The 16,911-nt window shown below is 34.2% G+C and overlaps 1 protein-coding gene across 1 annotated transcript in view; it reads right to left on the bottom strand.

The window, feature by feature from the left end:
• Positions 1 to 12,112, bottom strand: part of LOC112047386 (transcription factor RFX3) — a 29,062-nt gene extending 16,950 nt beyond the window's left edge. Inside the window, exons 1-6 of the mRNA XM_052882385.1 lie at positions 11,258 to 12,112; positions 9,591 to 9,679; positions 9,240 to 9,338; positions 8,297 to 8,384; positions 7,409 to 7,474; positions 263 to 350 (exon numbers count right to left, since the gene is read on the bottom strand). Coding sequence (XP_052738345.1) covers positions 263 to 350; positions 7,409 to 7,474; positions 8,297 to 8,384; positions 9,240 to 9,338; positions 9,591 to 9,679; positions 11,258 to 11,297 — 470 coding nt within the window. The 5' untranslated portion in view covers positions 11,298 to 12,112. The remainder of the gene's footprint in view (positions 1 to 262; positions 351 to 7,408; positions 7,475 to 8,296; positions 8,385 to 9,239; positions 9,339 to 9,590; positions 9,680 to 11,257) is intronic.
• Between the last annotated feature and the right edge of the window lie 4,799 nt (positions 12,113 to 16,911).

Here is a 16,911-nt window from a genome sequence, read left to right as displayed (position 1 = left end):
CACTTTAATAATGAAATTCGGATAAACAAGCTGGCACCTGGTAATAACTCGATGCGCAACAAATCAAAAAACCGTATACCCAAGACCATGGATATCTTTATATCTTTACATATTTACCAAGCGGGCCAACTTATGCCGGAAAACTAATAATGCTTACGAATTTAGAAATGCAAAATGAGTATTATCTTTGGTGATTTCTGCATCCCTGTAGAACTGAAGTGGCGCGCCTTGGTTGCCAGTTAATAATGCAATGGTGACCTACATGTTATGTGTCTGGTGGTCGGTCTGCGAGTAGATCTCCTGCGGCTCCAGGTACTGCACGTGGTAGTTGACGCCATTGCCGCCCTCGCCTGAGGAATTAACACCATGTTAACAAATCTATACTAATAAAGCTGAAGAGTCAATAGCTCAACGGACTCATCACCGACGGGTGGTGGTTCGATCCCTGCCCCGTTGGTCTATTGTCGTACCCACACCTAATACAGTAGGTAATAGTATAATAGTAATTCCCGACTAGTTCGAGGGAAATGGGAATATTGGCCATATTGAAATGATACTGTGAAAAAAAAATGGAATAGGCTGTTTATCAAAACACTACAGGAGCTAAATACCAATGATAAACGATGCGAAAACAGAAAAAAAAATCCTTCTTTTGAAAATTCCGTGAGCTGCGTAAACGGTTAAAGATACGCTATGATTATGTTTGACAGAAATATTCCCGTTTAACCCTTTACTGTAGTCGTGGGTATGATATAGAGCAGAGCAATTAGATAGCGATGAAGTTAAAATCTGTAGAAATGCACCCACATCTCGAAATAATCAAAATTAGAAAATGACTTTTCTGAAAATAATGAAGAGTTTGTGATGATGAGCAATCATAACTCTAACTCTGAATTGTCTGAAGAGTCCTTGACCTTTGTCCTACACTTAGGACAAAGGTGCAGTCTTCAGACAATTTTAACTGAAAACAAACTGCCTATTTATATGACATGTGCAAAAACGGTATGCAAGTCATGCTTATAATTTGATCATCAGTTTATGATGTCAAAATTTTCTTGGAAGAAGTTTTATAATTTTTGTCATAACTTTTTGAAAAAGTATATTTTTTGTACATTGTTTTTTATTTGATATGATTATTTATTGAAATTCGGAACTTCCGTTGCGGCTACTAAAACGATTTGGCTGAAATTTGGAATGGAAATAGATTTTACTCTGGATTAACATATAGGCTACTTTTTATCACAAAAATATCCATGGTTACGCGGAATTTGTGAAAAACTGAATTCTACGCGGACGAAGTCGCGGGCGACTGTTTTTTCAATACAACGATTGTCAATATCTCAATGTAAAGATTAATATAAATTAAAACTTGAAAATTTAAATTAATTTCGTTTTATTTATTATCAAAAATAGGTGGGTCTTTTGGACCCAAGACTACGTAGTAGACGTACGTAGCGTAGGTAGTAAAAGTAAAAATCTTAAATCGACACATTCCCAGAAGATGTTGACTCTATTTGAGAAGAATAGCAAAATGAAAATTATATCGTTAAAAATTAATTAAAGAATTTTAAAAAACATTTAATGTGGACACTACTAATTTTGATAGTTTATCTCATTACAATGATAGTAAGTAGGTAGTCTAAACAAAAATATCAAAGAAAGAAAAATAGCAATAATTTGTTAAATAACATTAATCAATCCAGCCCATCCATTCTTACATACATAAATAAGCGTTTTAAAACTTAAATTAATTTGCTACAAAATTATACACTTATTTGCTACAGAATGAATACTTATTTATCGCGAATTTTAAACTAGTGTTCGATATTATTTTTATTTTATGAGACTTTGTTTAAACATGAATTTTTGAAAAATATAAATTTTGATTTTTATTAAAACCTCCTAATAGAACAAAACTCCTATAGAATCGCCTTTGTTTTTTGACCTTTTTGTTTTAAAATAAATACCTGAAGTTGTTACTGGCATAATATAGTATTAAAATTTCAAAATTATACGTATTCAAGGCCAAGTAAAATAGACTCTTCAAATAAGGAGCTAAATCAAAACAACCCGTAGGACTCGCAACGACATTGTGACTCTAATTTCAAATACCGACTTCAAAACGTAGAAATGGAAAGGTAAGGTGGCAAAAGTATCGAATTCGCAAAAGTGAGGGTAGGATCACACTGATCACACACGACGGGTAAACAACGACTACGTTTAAACGCTGTGGTGCGAATTAAGTGCGGAAACACGTCAGTGATCGACGCGGCGTGTTGTAAGTGTGTCTCCAGCCGAACTCACAGGGGTAATACGCGCGGTATCGAGGCACCTCCATGCCGGAGCACGTCTCCCGGGCAACTCAGCCGAGCCGCAGACTGGCCTCCTCTCCCGCGCGCCGCGAGAGGAGACTCACTCTCGCTATCGTTCCCTCCCGCGATACAGCGGCGATGCTGAGCTATACACTATCGCATTTGGGTAAACAACTCTCGATAAACTATTTTGAGAGAGCCGCTATTTACCCCGACGAACAAGTATGTGAGGCTTGCAACAATACCCTTAACGTAGAAAAGACGTCCGGAAAACGTCTTTTACCGATCCTGAAAACGACATAACTATTGGCAACAGAATCACAAGCTGCACAGCGTCTTAGACAGCGAAGATCCTCGATTTTCACCGTCATCAGGACATGCGTCTAAAGCGCGTCAAACTTACCTATAGGTCCATTTACAGTGCTGGTTTCCCAACGCATAACACACTAAGGCTGTAAACGACCGTGGACAACGGCTGAATGAGGCCCCTTTCAGTACCCAATCAAAATGTAAACGTTTAATTTTTAATGACAGCCACAACTTGAGGATTCCCGAAGTTAGAGGTCTCCTTAGTTGCGACAATGTAAACGCGAACGCATACGTCGCCAATCGTTCCACTATCCGAAGCTTGTTAGTTAGTTGTTGTGGTTTTATTCCGACCAGTCTCAATATGTGATTGGCCAGTGACCGTAACTTGGTCGGGGGGAATATATTCTTCTTCCTTTTCTTCCTCTTTCTTGCCACATAGCAATCGTGAAGGCAGGAAATCTAGAACTTTCTATTCTTGTCTTAAATTGTGTAAACGTGTTAGACCTAGTAAGATGGTATGTAGTGTAAATGCGGTAATCTCAGGAACTAGTGCTTCGAATTAAAAATTCTTTCAGTGGATAGTCTCTCCTAATTGAGGAATGTTACAGGCTATCTAACACAGGGCTGTTGCAATATACCTATATTGTACGCAAGTGAAACAGCGCGCCACAGCTAGGAGTAACATATTTTAAAAGCTAAAGCTATATAAAAATGTCGCTCAGCTATCAATACGTCACAAGTATATAAGATGCTGCCTCTCGCTCTGTCGCGCCGGTCGGATCAAAGGCCCTCCCCGCCTCCGCGCTACCACCTACACGCCCATTATTACCCTGTATGTATTACGAGTATATAACTGCCTCCTTGGTCCAGTGATAAGCCTATGTGGCTTAGGATCATATGTCTTAAATTCGAGTCCTGGGACGCGCTATGAAATTTTAAATTTTTCTGTTTTCAAAAATTCTCAGCCCAGAGTTAAGAATTGGTGGTGTTACATACCATTGCCTGGGAAAGCACGGTAAGCCGTTGGTTCTAGTCATTATTAACAGCTGATAGTAATCGTTACAGAGTTCAGGAGAACATTATCACGTTAAGCCGGCCATTCCGCATTGGAGTGGAATGGTGGGTCTTGCTTCAAATCCTCTCCTCTATAAAGGCCTGCCTTTGTACTGGGTCATTAAAATAGTGATAATAGTTGAAAGTGTATGAGGAACACAATTACTTTCAGTAGAACTTAAACAATATATAATTATTTAATTTACGTACTTAAGAACATACTTCCTGAAAAGCCTTTTTGTAAGGAGACCAAAGAGAATTGGTGGTGTTGAAATTATTATTTGTATTTGCCTTTAAACTCTCTTTAGAAGTCTCTTTAATTAGAATCAGCCTTCTAAGCCGGTGGTAGAGTCAATACAAACAAAGATAGGCAGATGTGGTCCAAAAGCCAATTTGTAATAAGTAATCATTCAGAAGATGAAACTCATACAGGAGTGAACATTTAAAAAAAAAAATTGTTAAGATTTAACTGTCTTTGTTTACCAAAATCAGGTTCGTGTTGAAAAATTTTATAATTTATTATTATCGATTTATTTTTTAGCTCACGATAAATTAGAGCTTGATTGAGATCTCACCTGATGTTAATTGACGGTACAATTTATTATCATTAGACTCCCACCCTGGAATCAGTAAATGCTGTACAACCATGGTTGGTAAACACGTGACGAAATACTTAATTTAGCTTACTTGGCCAATTAGGACTGGCCTTGTCAGAAGAACTGAGATCTCATCTTTGCTTTCAATCAGAAAAGCATAAGCCCTCTCTAAAGATTAGAAAAAAAATTGTTGAATTGAAAAATTTCACTGAGTCGTATGAGAGCGCAGAAGCTCTGCCATCTACGTTTCTGATTATGTATTTACCGTAATGGGACCGCAAACCGCAAAGTCGTCAATGGGATATGGGCGAGCGCAGCTTTTCCAGAGGAAGGCTAGATGAAGAAAGATGGTTAGAACGAGTCTCTGAAGGCATGTTTTGTTGAACTCTGACCTCGGTAAGAGGGGCAGTCAAATGGAGTTTGTCATAGATTTAGATTGCCATGACGATAGTGATGCATATCAAAAGATCTCAGATACCAATAACCATCGTTTCTAAACGTCGGTTATAAACAAGAAAACAACAAAAGTACCTCAAAGGCACAAATAGATCCCTCGCTACTCAGTACCTCATAGCCTACACACAACAGCATTATCGGCTATATAATAGTCGCGCAGTAAATACGCGGCGCGTGTCACATCAAAGGTAGCCAAGCAGGTGTATTATAACATTTGTACAGGCTGCTCCATTTTGGACCGTATGGACAACATAAAACAAAGGAGATACAAGACATTTTCGATATATTTTTGTTACGATAAAAGTGATTTTAATTTATTTATAAAGATAGACTTGATTTTCTAGATTAATCTACACATTACAAAACTATTAGCAACTACTATTGTTATTTTGTTTGATTATAACCAACTTCGCGCCGCTAACTTAAAATATCGATGATTAACCAAGGTTATTCTTCTAAAAAAATACTACATATATGTAAGTTTAAAATTAATCGCCAATATTTGTAGTTGCTGATTTAAAAAAAAAACAACTTTACATACCTTAAAATATGCGTTTGCGCAATGTACTAATTGCTAGATGCTGAAGATTATTTTTTCTTGAAATTAAACACTACGCATTTTATCTAAATTATTAATAATATCTAATCTATGTCTATTGCGTACCTACACTAATTATTTAATATTGATAGTTGTGCTACAACACTGAATTACTGTTAACTTATCTTATGTATGCGTAAATATGGACTAAAATAAATAAAACAAAAGAATGTCATATTAAATTATAGTATTTAACTTATACATTAGTTGTATATTATTGATGCTGACCAAAAAAACAAAACATCCTGTATAGTGGTACAACAATCCCCGCATCAACTACATTGATAGTAACCGTTCAGGTAGATAATCCGAAGGGGCATACACAATTATCCGTTATTAAGACTTTTTATTGAAATACATCCCTTGCAATTAAAAATAACGTAAATTCTACACCTTAACACTCAAGAAACAAGGTTGAATTTAATGTGAAAAGTGAAATTTAATAATAAAGGGTGCACTGAATTCGATATCAGTTTCACAGGTGGGAGATAATCAGATAGGATGTCAGAGGGTAGACCGATTTTTGTTTTGTCCAGTCCATCAAAGGTTTTGCAAGGTAAAGGTTTCTTATAGATCAGAGTTTTATCAAATGTGTAGTGTTTAATTTCAAAAAAACGAATTTTTAGCATTTAGCAATTAAATATTGCGCAAACGCATATTTTAAGGTATGTAAAACTAATTCTTTTTTAATCAACAAATATTGGCGCTAAAATTTACTTAGGTTGTATTTTTTTTTTTTTGAAGAATAGATAAAGACAGAAATTTAAAACGGAACGAATTTTTAGCATTTAGCAATTAGATATTGCGCTCACGCTTATTTTATGGTATGTTAAATTTTTTTTTTAAATTAACAAATGGAAATATTGACGTCAAAACTTATATAGGTAGTATTTTTTTAACCGACTTCCAAAAAGGAGGAGGTTCTACGTTCGGCTGTATGTATGTTTTTTTTTTTTTTTTTAGAAGAATAGAAACAGGCAGAAATAAAAAAGTAGGTGAAAGTTGATTTTTTTAAATTAACAACTGTAATAGGTATTTTTCAGAAGAAACAGAGTGGTAATCTTGTCAAACAGTTTTCAGAGAGATATATTTTGTTATCGGATGCACTGACGTCTGGATGAAGGAATGAATACGCCCCACCATGGTTCGCTACGTTCATAATTTGTCGAGCTCGCCATGAATATCGCATACACAATGTTTTAGCAGTATGGTCATGAATAAATATTTTGTTAATAAATGTGGGCCCAACAAGCACCTATATTTTTTGTAGTATATAAATAAAATATGAATTCGACATATAACATTAAAACTAGTTGTACAAAATGTACATAGTTATTAGGAATTTGGGGTTATAAAGATTTCTAATATTTTTTTTTTATTTTGGCTTTACTGATGTTGTGCAATAAATATGGTAATAACTAATATATGAAAAACTTAATATGAGGTAAAAAAAAATAACTTGCTTTGTCTATAAGTGGAGACTTCAGATTTAATGCCATGCTTCAAGTCTTGTTCCCATGCATCAACAGTGCCTGCGATTGAAAATTAAAAAATGTGCAAAAAACAACAGATAAAGCAATAAAAGGCCGAGGAATGTTTAACTTACTTTCCCAGTAAAGTTAAATAAGATGATTAAAAAAAATTTTGTTAACATAAATTGTTATCACTTGATATTAGTACTATTAGTAATTCACAAAAAAAATTGTTTTTTCCAGATTAAGTTCTTAAAAGTGTGTTTTAATAGAGTTTTTTTTAAATAAAATAACAGTTTCCTTTTTTTTCACAAAGCCCTGACAATTCTGTGTAGCACAATACACAAATCTGTGTTATTCTCACAGATTCGACATTATTCTCAATGCTTGTTTTAAACTAAGACACAAAAACATCTGCAGGTCTTAACTGAATAATATTCAAATGAAAACCAAGTTAGCAAGCGTTAACAAACAAGGTTGTTAAAATTATTGTTGAATAAAATTTTAGTAAAATACTTAAACTAATGTGTTATTGTACTTTTAAACATATCAGATTTGCTCGAGAAACTAAAAAAAAGCATAAAAAGCGTGCAAAAAATTATAAGAACTTGCTTTCTGGGTCACTCTGGATTTCAGCCTTGACTAGCTGCGACACGTGACTGCGCCACTCGTCGTCCACTGTGCAACGGCACGGAAATAAAAACAAATATGTGCAAATACAACACTACACTAAACACTAAGACCTAAGTTCACCGACTTTCATTTAAACGGCGTTTACATAACCGACCCGTCAAACAGTAAACGTAGTTTAATCAAGGAGCTTTTTTTTCCCTGTTCACCACAGGTTTTTTGACTCTGGTTTGCAAACCGAGCAATTGCGAGTGAACGATCTATGAACAATTTATTTATTATCTACGATAGCATTGCCAACTTGCGAGGAATTCCCCAAATGGCGGGGATGTTTTGAGGAATTGAGATATTTTCTTTCTCCATTTTGGGAAGATTCCGCTTTAAATTGTAAGGCTTTAGAAAAATACGTATTGGCAACGTCGATTTATTTTTAAAGACTGATTTTAAACGAATGTCGGTAAACTCGGTCCTTAAACACTAAAGCTACTAACATGCCATTCAGAAATAAAAAAATAAACTTTGATTTTTCCTTCAGTTAAATAAATAATGCGTATCATATGTAATACGTATATTACAAAATATAATTAAGAATGACAATGGCTATAATTCAAAAACTAAATTGATTCAAATAATATCAAAAGGACTAAAAATATACTACATAAATATACCATTACTGACAATGATTTTTATTGTAAACAAAGACAATGCATGCATTTGATTTGTTTACAATAAAATGGGAAATATTTGAGGTAGTAATATAATAATTATTATAATAATTTTAAGTAATTTTTTTATAAATTTACTACTTCAATAACTTCTACTAATAATATAAAAAGAATTCGTGCAAAATAAACCATAATTTTGACATACTTGTGACAATGTAGGTGTGCTGCGCCTCGGTAGTAGGGCTAGAGTGGCCTGAACTGTCACCGTTCACCTCTACAACAGTGCTAGAAACCTACAAAAAAGGATAAGTTAGCTTAAGTTCCCTATTGTATTCTTTCTCAATAAAAAAAAAAGTTGTATTTTAAAAAATTGAAAACCCTTGATTACCAGTCAATAATAAAATAGGGTAGTTGACACTTTTTTTTTAAATGGTCTTAATGGTTCTACAAAAAGAAAAAAATATATAATTTTTTTTGAGACATAAACACGTAAAAATTTTAAATTTTTAAATATTTTTGACAATAGGAGCCAAAACGCCATTATGGCCTATATTTTATCTGTGTCATGACGTCACATAAATCCGTAAACACTAAGCCGTATATTAACAAGACTGAGAGAAGCAAAAAATTAGTGACTTCAAGTAACATCGTGACGTCACAAAATTGACGACGTTTGGAAAAATACATAGGTAATTTTCAAATTCAGTTTTATAAGAAATCCTTTTATGAATTAATATCGATATATATCGGACCCTTCATCCATGAACTATACGAAATTAATATTTACGAAATTATGGCTTAAGATTTTTATTTTCTCAAAAGAATTACATAAAATTCGCTTATATGAGAAATACAATTAACTCACTAAGGTAATTATTCACGTGTGTACATACTAATTAGACTTAAATCCTACATACAATTAGATTGCAAGATCCCTTTCCAAAAATACTAATTTCTTCAATTTGGTTTAACTGATCTTCATCAAACATGAAAATCTTGTCATAAATTTCTACAACACGTCTGCTCATATTCTGCTGACTGATCGTATGAGACCAACAGAGCAAAAACAGTCGAAAATATTTTCCTCTTTAGATGCGATGAGACGAAAAAGAGAAGCGATTCGACCTTAGCTGTATCTATGGGGTTACCTGCTGTATAGCTTGCTGCAGGTGGATTGTGTTGGGCAGCTCAGGGATGACGATCAGCTCGCGCACGCTGCTCGGCGACGCGCTGCCTGCGCCCGCGCCCTGCCATAAAGCGACCGTTACATGCAAATATACTTAGAGGCACAATTATCCGCCCACTTTCACATGACGCGAGTATATTAAAGTGGGCGGATAAATGTGAGTATATAAAGGCTACAGTTTGTGTGTGCTTTTGTTACTCATTTTACGCTACAGTTACTGAACCGATTTGGCTGGAATTCGGAATGGAAATAGATGTCTCTGGATCGACACATAACGCCAATTTTTTTGGAAAAATGCACCGTTTTCGCTCACCTGCGCGGGCGCCGCAAGCCGCGCCGCCATGTCGGGCGAGGCGGGCGGAGACGACTCCACCAGCACCTCGTCTCCCGCACACTCGAAATCTGAAAAGTGATATTATAAAAATATGTTATCATTTATATCATTGAGACAGCGAGTATTGTGAGGAGGTCCTCACTCTGCAGCCTTGACCACCGGTTGCTTGGGCACTCAAATGTCCCGCAGGGGGAGGGATTTTTTTTACACATTTTTATTAGTATTTTATCATTTATCATTAATATCATCTGTTTGTTTAACAATCCACTACAGGGGGCTTCCTTCCTGATTAAAGATTGGATTTGGAATGGACCAATTAAGATAACCTCAACAGGTCCAGCGGGGAAACGAACCTACGACCCCTTTCTTGATGAGTACTGTTTACCAACAAACAATATAAAAATGAGGGTATAAATCACTAGTCTAAGTAATTTAATGAAAATAAATTTGATTAATAATCTTTGAACAATTAGATATGGTTAATATATTTTATATAACATTTTGTGAACAAACCATACATAATTTAAAATAAATAAGTTATGAAATTACAAGTATTTTCTACCTTCATTTCTAATTTGTTTGTTGGAAAACAGTACTCATCAAGAAAGGCTGTAGTATAGATAAGTAAGTGTAAAAAATAAAAGAAATATTTAAAAATAAAAGAATTGATTATTATAAATATTAAAAAAAAATAAACATTTTAAATTTGTAATTCCAGCCTTTAAATCCAAAGTTCCCCTCAATCGTTACAATTAATTAGAAGCTTTATAACCCTCTCTGTTACTTTTTACCTGCACCCTGCTATAATGAGAATGATCCTAGCCATAATTGATTAACAATGGCTTGCAGAAGGTTTTTAACTAGGGTAGGCATTGCACATACAAAAATGTTACTTCCTTCTCCACTACAGATTTCATAATGTGCAGGGCAGTATAGTACATAATAAGCAGTGCATTTTTTGTATCCATTAAGTACACACTCATTTAGCTTTAGGTATTCTTATTAAATCTGACCTGCTAAAAACTATTCCCTAAAATCAAGTTTATTATTTTTTTCACTTTAATTATATTACTTTTAATTATATTCATAAGATTTTTGCTGCATCTCCACATAATTATACTTTAATTTAAAATATCTTCCATTTCTTATTAGACCTAATTTGACTAAGTTTATAAAAGTTACATCTTTTTAGTTTTACTGTAGAAAAATTAAAACTTGAACAGCACTCTTTATCTAATATTCATTTAATAATCATTTTGTTGAGATGAATATAAGTAATTCATTGTATAAAATTTTGATAAATTAGGTCAAATAAGAAATTAATTATATGAAACAAAAAATAAGAGATATTTTAGATTGAATGTTGCTTTATCAAAATTGTAATATAAGATTTAGTGTTATTTTGGATTTCCTGTAATAATTTAGTATTTGAGACAATACCAAAGTACAACTTTTTAAATAAATAAGTTTAACACAGCATAATATAAATTATAATTATGTTTAGCAAATGAATGGCAAAACATTGCATAACACCGTCCAGGGTGATAGAGATGTTATTGATCTGTTTCAAGCTCGGCGAGGAGCGTGTCTGGGGAGTATCCTGGCAACACCATCCCTCCGTCTTCCCCCGGCCACTTAATACTCACTCTCAAGGTAAAACACATTCTCGAAGCCCATCTCAGACATTTTTGCACAAAATATATTTATTATTTCACTAATTTAGAAGCAAACGGAGTTGAACACAACAGTAACACATTATTATGACTTTGCACTGACATTCAGCCTCACATATTGATCTAACAACTGTTACTATGGTGTTGCTGATATTTGCTTGTGTATTTTTGTTTAACTATGTGATAGTGTAGGTGGGGGATGCAGGTGCGTTACGGTTGGACGATGCCACCTGCTGTGTGTGTGACATGCACGGCCGCACAATGTAACCCCACTGTAGATAAAATGACAATTATACATCCTCGTTCAGTGCAACTGTGCCATATAAATGCAGTGAACAGATCAAAAATAATTGTTATAACAGTTTTTCATGTTGTCTTATTGATGTTAACAATATTTAAGTAATACATTGTTATAATCGCTTATTGGTTAGCAGTAATCTACTGCCGAGTGAATATCATGCTATCAGAAATACGTGAAAAGATTCTGATAAAGTTTGCATAGCAACAGATCATTTGCAATGAGGATTATGAAACTTTATATTGATGTTTTAGGAGCATTCTGGAATTAATTCGATGTGTGCGTGTGTCAAGCGCCCGCCGTGCCAGGCACCGGTAACCCTCGTACCCCAATCATTATGATAAAATTGATAAGTTTGGTATTTTGACGTGATAAGTTAAGGGAGCAGGGGAATTGTTTAGAACATTCGATTGCCGCCGTTCAAAGCAATAGCACGCCTTCAGTTGTTTACACAGTGAATCGAAATGAAAAATCAATCCATATTTAAATAATAAGTAGGTTTCATTTAGAAAGAAATACTTAAATTTAGAACCAACCTGCCAGCTATTCTAATCTGTCAAAAACAACATCACTTTGTACAATCGCATTATAAGCTTTATAACAATACGCACTGGTATTTATCCAAGAAGAAGTCGTGTAAATAAATTATAAATTTCAATTAAACTAAATTTTTATGTAACTCATAATATGTTGTTGGTTGTTGTAGCTACACCCGTTTCCTAGGCTACGGTCCGGGCAAAACCACTAAAAGTCAATCGAAATCTATAACATCAGGAAGAAGAGGGCGCTCGAGTAGACTTGTAGATGTTTTAATTTTGCTTCATTTCCAAAACGCAGCCACCTATTCAGTAAATCCAAATAAATCTTTTTCGATTGTAACTTCATGATCATGAAATAAAAATTGCAGCGCAATATGGTGGTAATAAAATAGCAGGAGCCGCGGATAATCAATTTTGTAATAAATCAATACTAAATTGAAATACAAAGCGCGAAATACGAAGTACATTTCTTTACGCGCGACTTTAACGCGTTTGAATAAATATTCTGCAGTAAAACTTTAAATACAAATGCATTTATTATACAATAAATGCATTGTGTTTAAAGTGTTTTTCAGATACCATGGGTACGGTGACAGTTGCCATAGGACGTTCTTAATACGTAGGTACCATGAAACGCGGCACTCAAGAGTGAAACGAACTGTTACCGACCACCGTACCCATTCTATCTGAAAAACACTCTATTCCGTAAATTTATTAAATAGGCACTATAAAATAATAATAATAATAATAATAACACTATAGAACAAGAAATGAAGAAATGAAGGACCACGAACTTTTAATCAATCAATGTACGATTATCTATTTGCAGAATACATATATTGTACATTTTAGCGGGACGTCCCGATTTTTAAATCAAAATTAAATATCCCGCGCGGGAGCGGGACGGACTCAGTCCTGCTTCGGGAATAATTCGTGCGGTCGTGCGAGCAAAGTACTGAGAAAGGGAGTATTGTGGTATTAGAGTTCTGTTTCTATGGGGCGGGTGGCACGAGCACGACGCTTAGACTATTGTTTTAAACGCCTTTCCTTATGAATAAAACTATTTTCATTTTATTTCCTTTTTTTATATTTTTTTACCAGAAAACGAATAAGACTCAACTATTTATCAATAGTGTAAATTTGATTTAAATGTCAGAAATGAATGAAATAGAAGAATCAAAGTCACTGACATAGCTCAGCGAGTCGCGAAGCAGAAGTGACAATATTGAATAGGACACATAGTTCGAAGAGCCGATGGACGTTGGGAAGGTGCTGGAATGGTCACCCCGCACCGGAAAGCGCAGTATTGGTCGACCCCCCACTAGGTGGTTCGAGAACATCAAGCAGGCTGCCGTTTGTTTGTATGGAAGTCCATGCAAGAGACCTATGTACAGTTGACGTCCATAGGCTGATAATAAGGACATTTTCTATATTCAAATATTTTTACTACCTATCTAATGTAATCGTAATTTGAACTGAAATAAAAAGATAAATATTCAAAAACTTTTGATTACTCATTATGCTACCTATATTTTGATCTTAGTCTTGCCTATTTATAGCACTTTGGGCTTAGAGATTACCTAACCTACTTCTATTTGATGTATATTTAATTGATTATAGGTATTTAAGTATTAATCTTTATGTTTTATTTCGCTTAACTGTCAGGACACGGGCAGGACCTATACAAAAAAACAGGAATATTAATGTAGAAATACTCGTAGCTACCTTCAATATACACGTTCGCTTCAGTAAAAACATACTTAATTTCGACTTTGTTCATTTTGGAGTTAATATCGCTTTTGTATTTAGAATTTCAACTATTTTACTATCACCTTGGTAATTAATTTTATTTACGCTTATTTATGATTAATTATTGAGCTTAATTGATAGTCAAAATGACAATTTAGTTTTTTTTTATAAAATTTACGAAGCTAAATAATATCTAGGTGGCCTAAAAACTGAAAAAGTTTAAATAAACATTGTAACCTGCGCGTTATTTGAATAAAATGTCATCAATACTTCGAAGAAATAAGGAATAAATATTAGGGGTTAAAGTATGAAATTGCCGATTTGTACTGAAAATGTAAATTGTTTATTTTTTAATTTTTAACAAATTTATTTAATCAAGACTAGCGGACCCGGTCAAGCTTCATTTTGACATAAGTGTACTTATTCTTTATCCCTACTCTACCCTTCTATACCTCTACCCCTACCCTACCCCTACCCTACCCCTACCCTACCCTACCCTACCCCTACCCTACCCCTACCCTACCCCTACCCTACCCCTACCCTACCCTACCCTACCCCTACCCCTACCCTACCCTACCCCACCCTAACCCTACCCTACCCCTACCCCAAACCCCAAATTTTAGATAAATTTTAACCCCTTTTTCAGTCCTAAGGGTTGTTCAATCAATCTATTAACGTGAACAGAATTTTCAAAATTTCAGACTTTCTTAAAAAAGTTCAACCCCTATTTAACCTCATAGGGGTGAAATTTTCGAAGTTCTTTTTTATCTTAAACCGACCATTTGTAACTATTATTCACAAATATAACTTGGCAAATAGTTGATTTATATTTCTAGACCGATTTCAACCCCTTGCAACCCTTTTAGGGGTAGAATTTGAAAAATTCTTGATATAACATTTCATATTTTTCTCATTATTTTATATACATTTCTATAACTTTAAGTCTAAAAATTAAGGACATTCCACACCAACTTTTAACCCCTTTACTATTTTCATTTTAGGGATGACAACTAGCCTATTTTCTTCTCTAATAGTCAGTTCCATTTACCATTATATCAAAATTCATCTTGATCGGTTTAGCCGTGAAAAGGTAACAGACAGACAAAGTGACTTACTTTGGCATTTACAATATTAATATGGAAGTATGGATGGACATGGATTAGAAAAGAAAAAATAAAAAAAGAAATAGTAGATTGTTATACATTTGTTTTTTGATCCATCTCCTAATTAGGTGAAAAATTTAATAAGTGGAGAAAAGAACAACAAGTGCATTCACTTACGGATGGTGTTTTTTAAACAATTATCTCCCATGTTTACCCCTCATACTCATTATTCAACTTCACAGTAGTCGGAAATTAAGTAACCGGGTATAAGCATCTCCCCTAACATCCAAAGTAGCATTTTGTACCTACATTTAATTTTCAAATATAATAAAACATTGAATACTGTACCGAGTTATTTTATTTTCTCGCAATAGTAATGAAAAGAATTGTGTAACACGCGGGGCTAAACCCATTATAAACTCGGTTTCTATTTAGGCGGCCTTCGCCTTCGGCTCGTGCCCTAAATACCTCGTTTAAAATGGGTTTTTTAGCCCCTTGTATAACAATCTACTATTTTTGCACACAGACACACATTATCTGCTTATTATTTTTAATCTGTGTATTATTCAAGAAAAATGCGTTTCTAAATACTTATTCTAAAAACTGTTCACAAAACATAAAATAAAAAAGATAGATTATTTTTTTATTGGTAATTATTGATTATTATAAGTATTAATTTACGTAATTGTTGTTAGTCTTAAATTTTAAATACAAATTTATAAAAAAAAAAGTTTGTAGCGGATGTTGAGGAGACGCATGACGTTTGTTTTCTTAATGGGTTTCACCGGCTTCACCACGCTGCTTGTAAACACTCATTCTGGATTTATTCTCGACTCTGTGTCCTTATTAAACAGTTGTTAAGTTGCTATCAAAGATTACAGTGTAGGTTGCTATCATATAGTACAGGGTATGGAAACATGGGAGGACGTGTAATCAGTCGGTACATTTCAACCTCAGTACAAAATTGCATATGCCTACTTGGTTCGCGCTCTGCTCTAAAGATGGCGCTTCAAGGCAGTTTGACCAGCAGGGTTCTCAGGTAATATTACTCAAAACGGTAAGAACCCTTTCCTTAGACCATTAATAACTGGACGCGGTTCGCACCCAAATTCACCAACAAAAAAGTCTGTCATTTTTTGAGGGGGACGAGGTAAACTCATACATAGAAAACATTTAACACCATTAAGTATATTCTGTGTCCATACACTACACACAACTACAAATTTGACTCGCAATACACAGACGCGTAATTTTTACACACACTAACAAACACGTTGTGCATAGTAAAAATATATACAAGCAGTATACTCGGCCGTATTTTTGAAATAAATACTTACAGCGCGCGGTACGTAAACATGTGATAGGGCTGCCTGCCTCCAGCATTTTAATTACATTTGCCTACTTTGTATTTCCATTTAGTTTTGTGATTGTAAATATACTTTTTTTATGTAAACAAATAAAATATTTTGTAAATTGTAGTAAAATAGGAAGTGATCAATAAAATGCGTGTTGTTTTCTAATTGGTAGATTCAAATAAGGTTAATACTAATCAATGACCTTGAAGGATAGGTCGTATTCATATGTTTATTTTGGTGATGCCATCTAGGTATTACCTCCACACTACGTGATCAAATATTAAAAAACCGGTCAAGTGCGTGTCGGGCCACGCGCAGTGTAGGGTTCCGTAGATTATGTTAGCCCTTTAATCCCTTATGTTATTCCTTACATTATTACATTAACAAGTTTTTCAATTAATAAGAGTAACAGTTTTAATTTTTTTTTTATGTTAGTATATTGTTAGTGTATCTGTTTTAAGTTTAGTATGTTAGTGAGTTAGACTTATTTCTAATTAATAAAATCTATTTAACTAGTAAGTTGAAATTGAAATTGAGGTATAGCTCGCGTTTCGACCTCTAGTATGAAGTCAAACTACTGCTT

The sequence above is a fragment of the Bicyclus anynana genome, chromosome 7, assembly GCF_947172395.1.
Source record: "Bicyclus anynana chromosome 7, ilBicAnyn1.1, whole genome shotgun sequence".
Classification (NCBI taxonomy): domain Eukaryota; kingdom Metazoa; phylum Arthropoda; class Insecta; order Lepidoptera; family Nymphalidae; genus Bicyclus; species Bicyclus anynana.
Note: the sequence above shows the minus strand (reverse complement) of the source record. Positions and strands in the feature narration are given on the sequence as shown.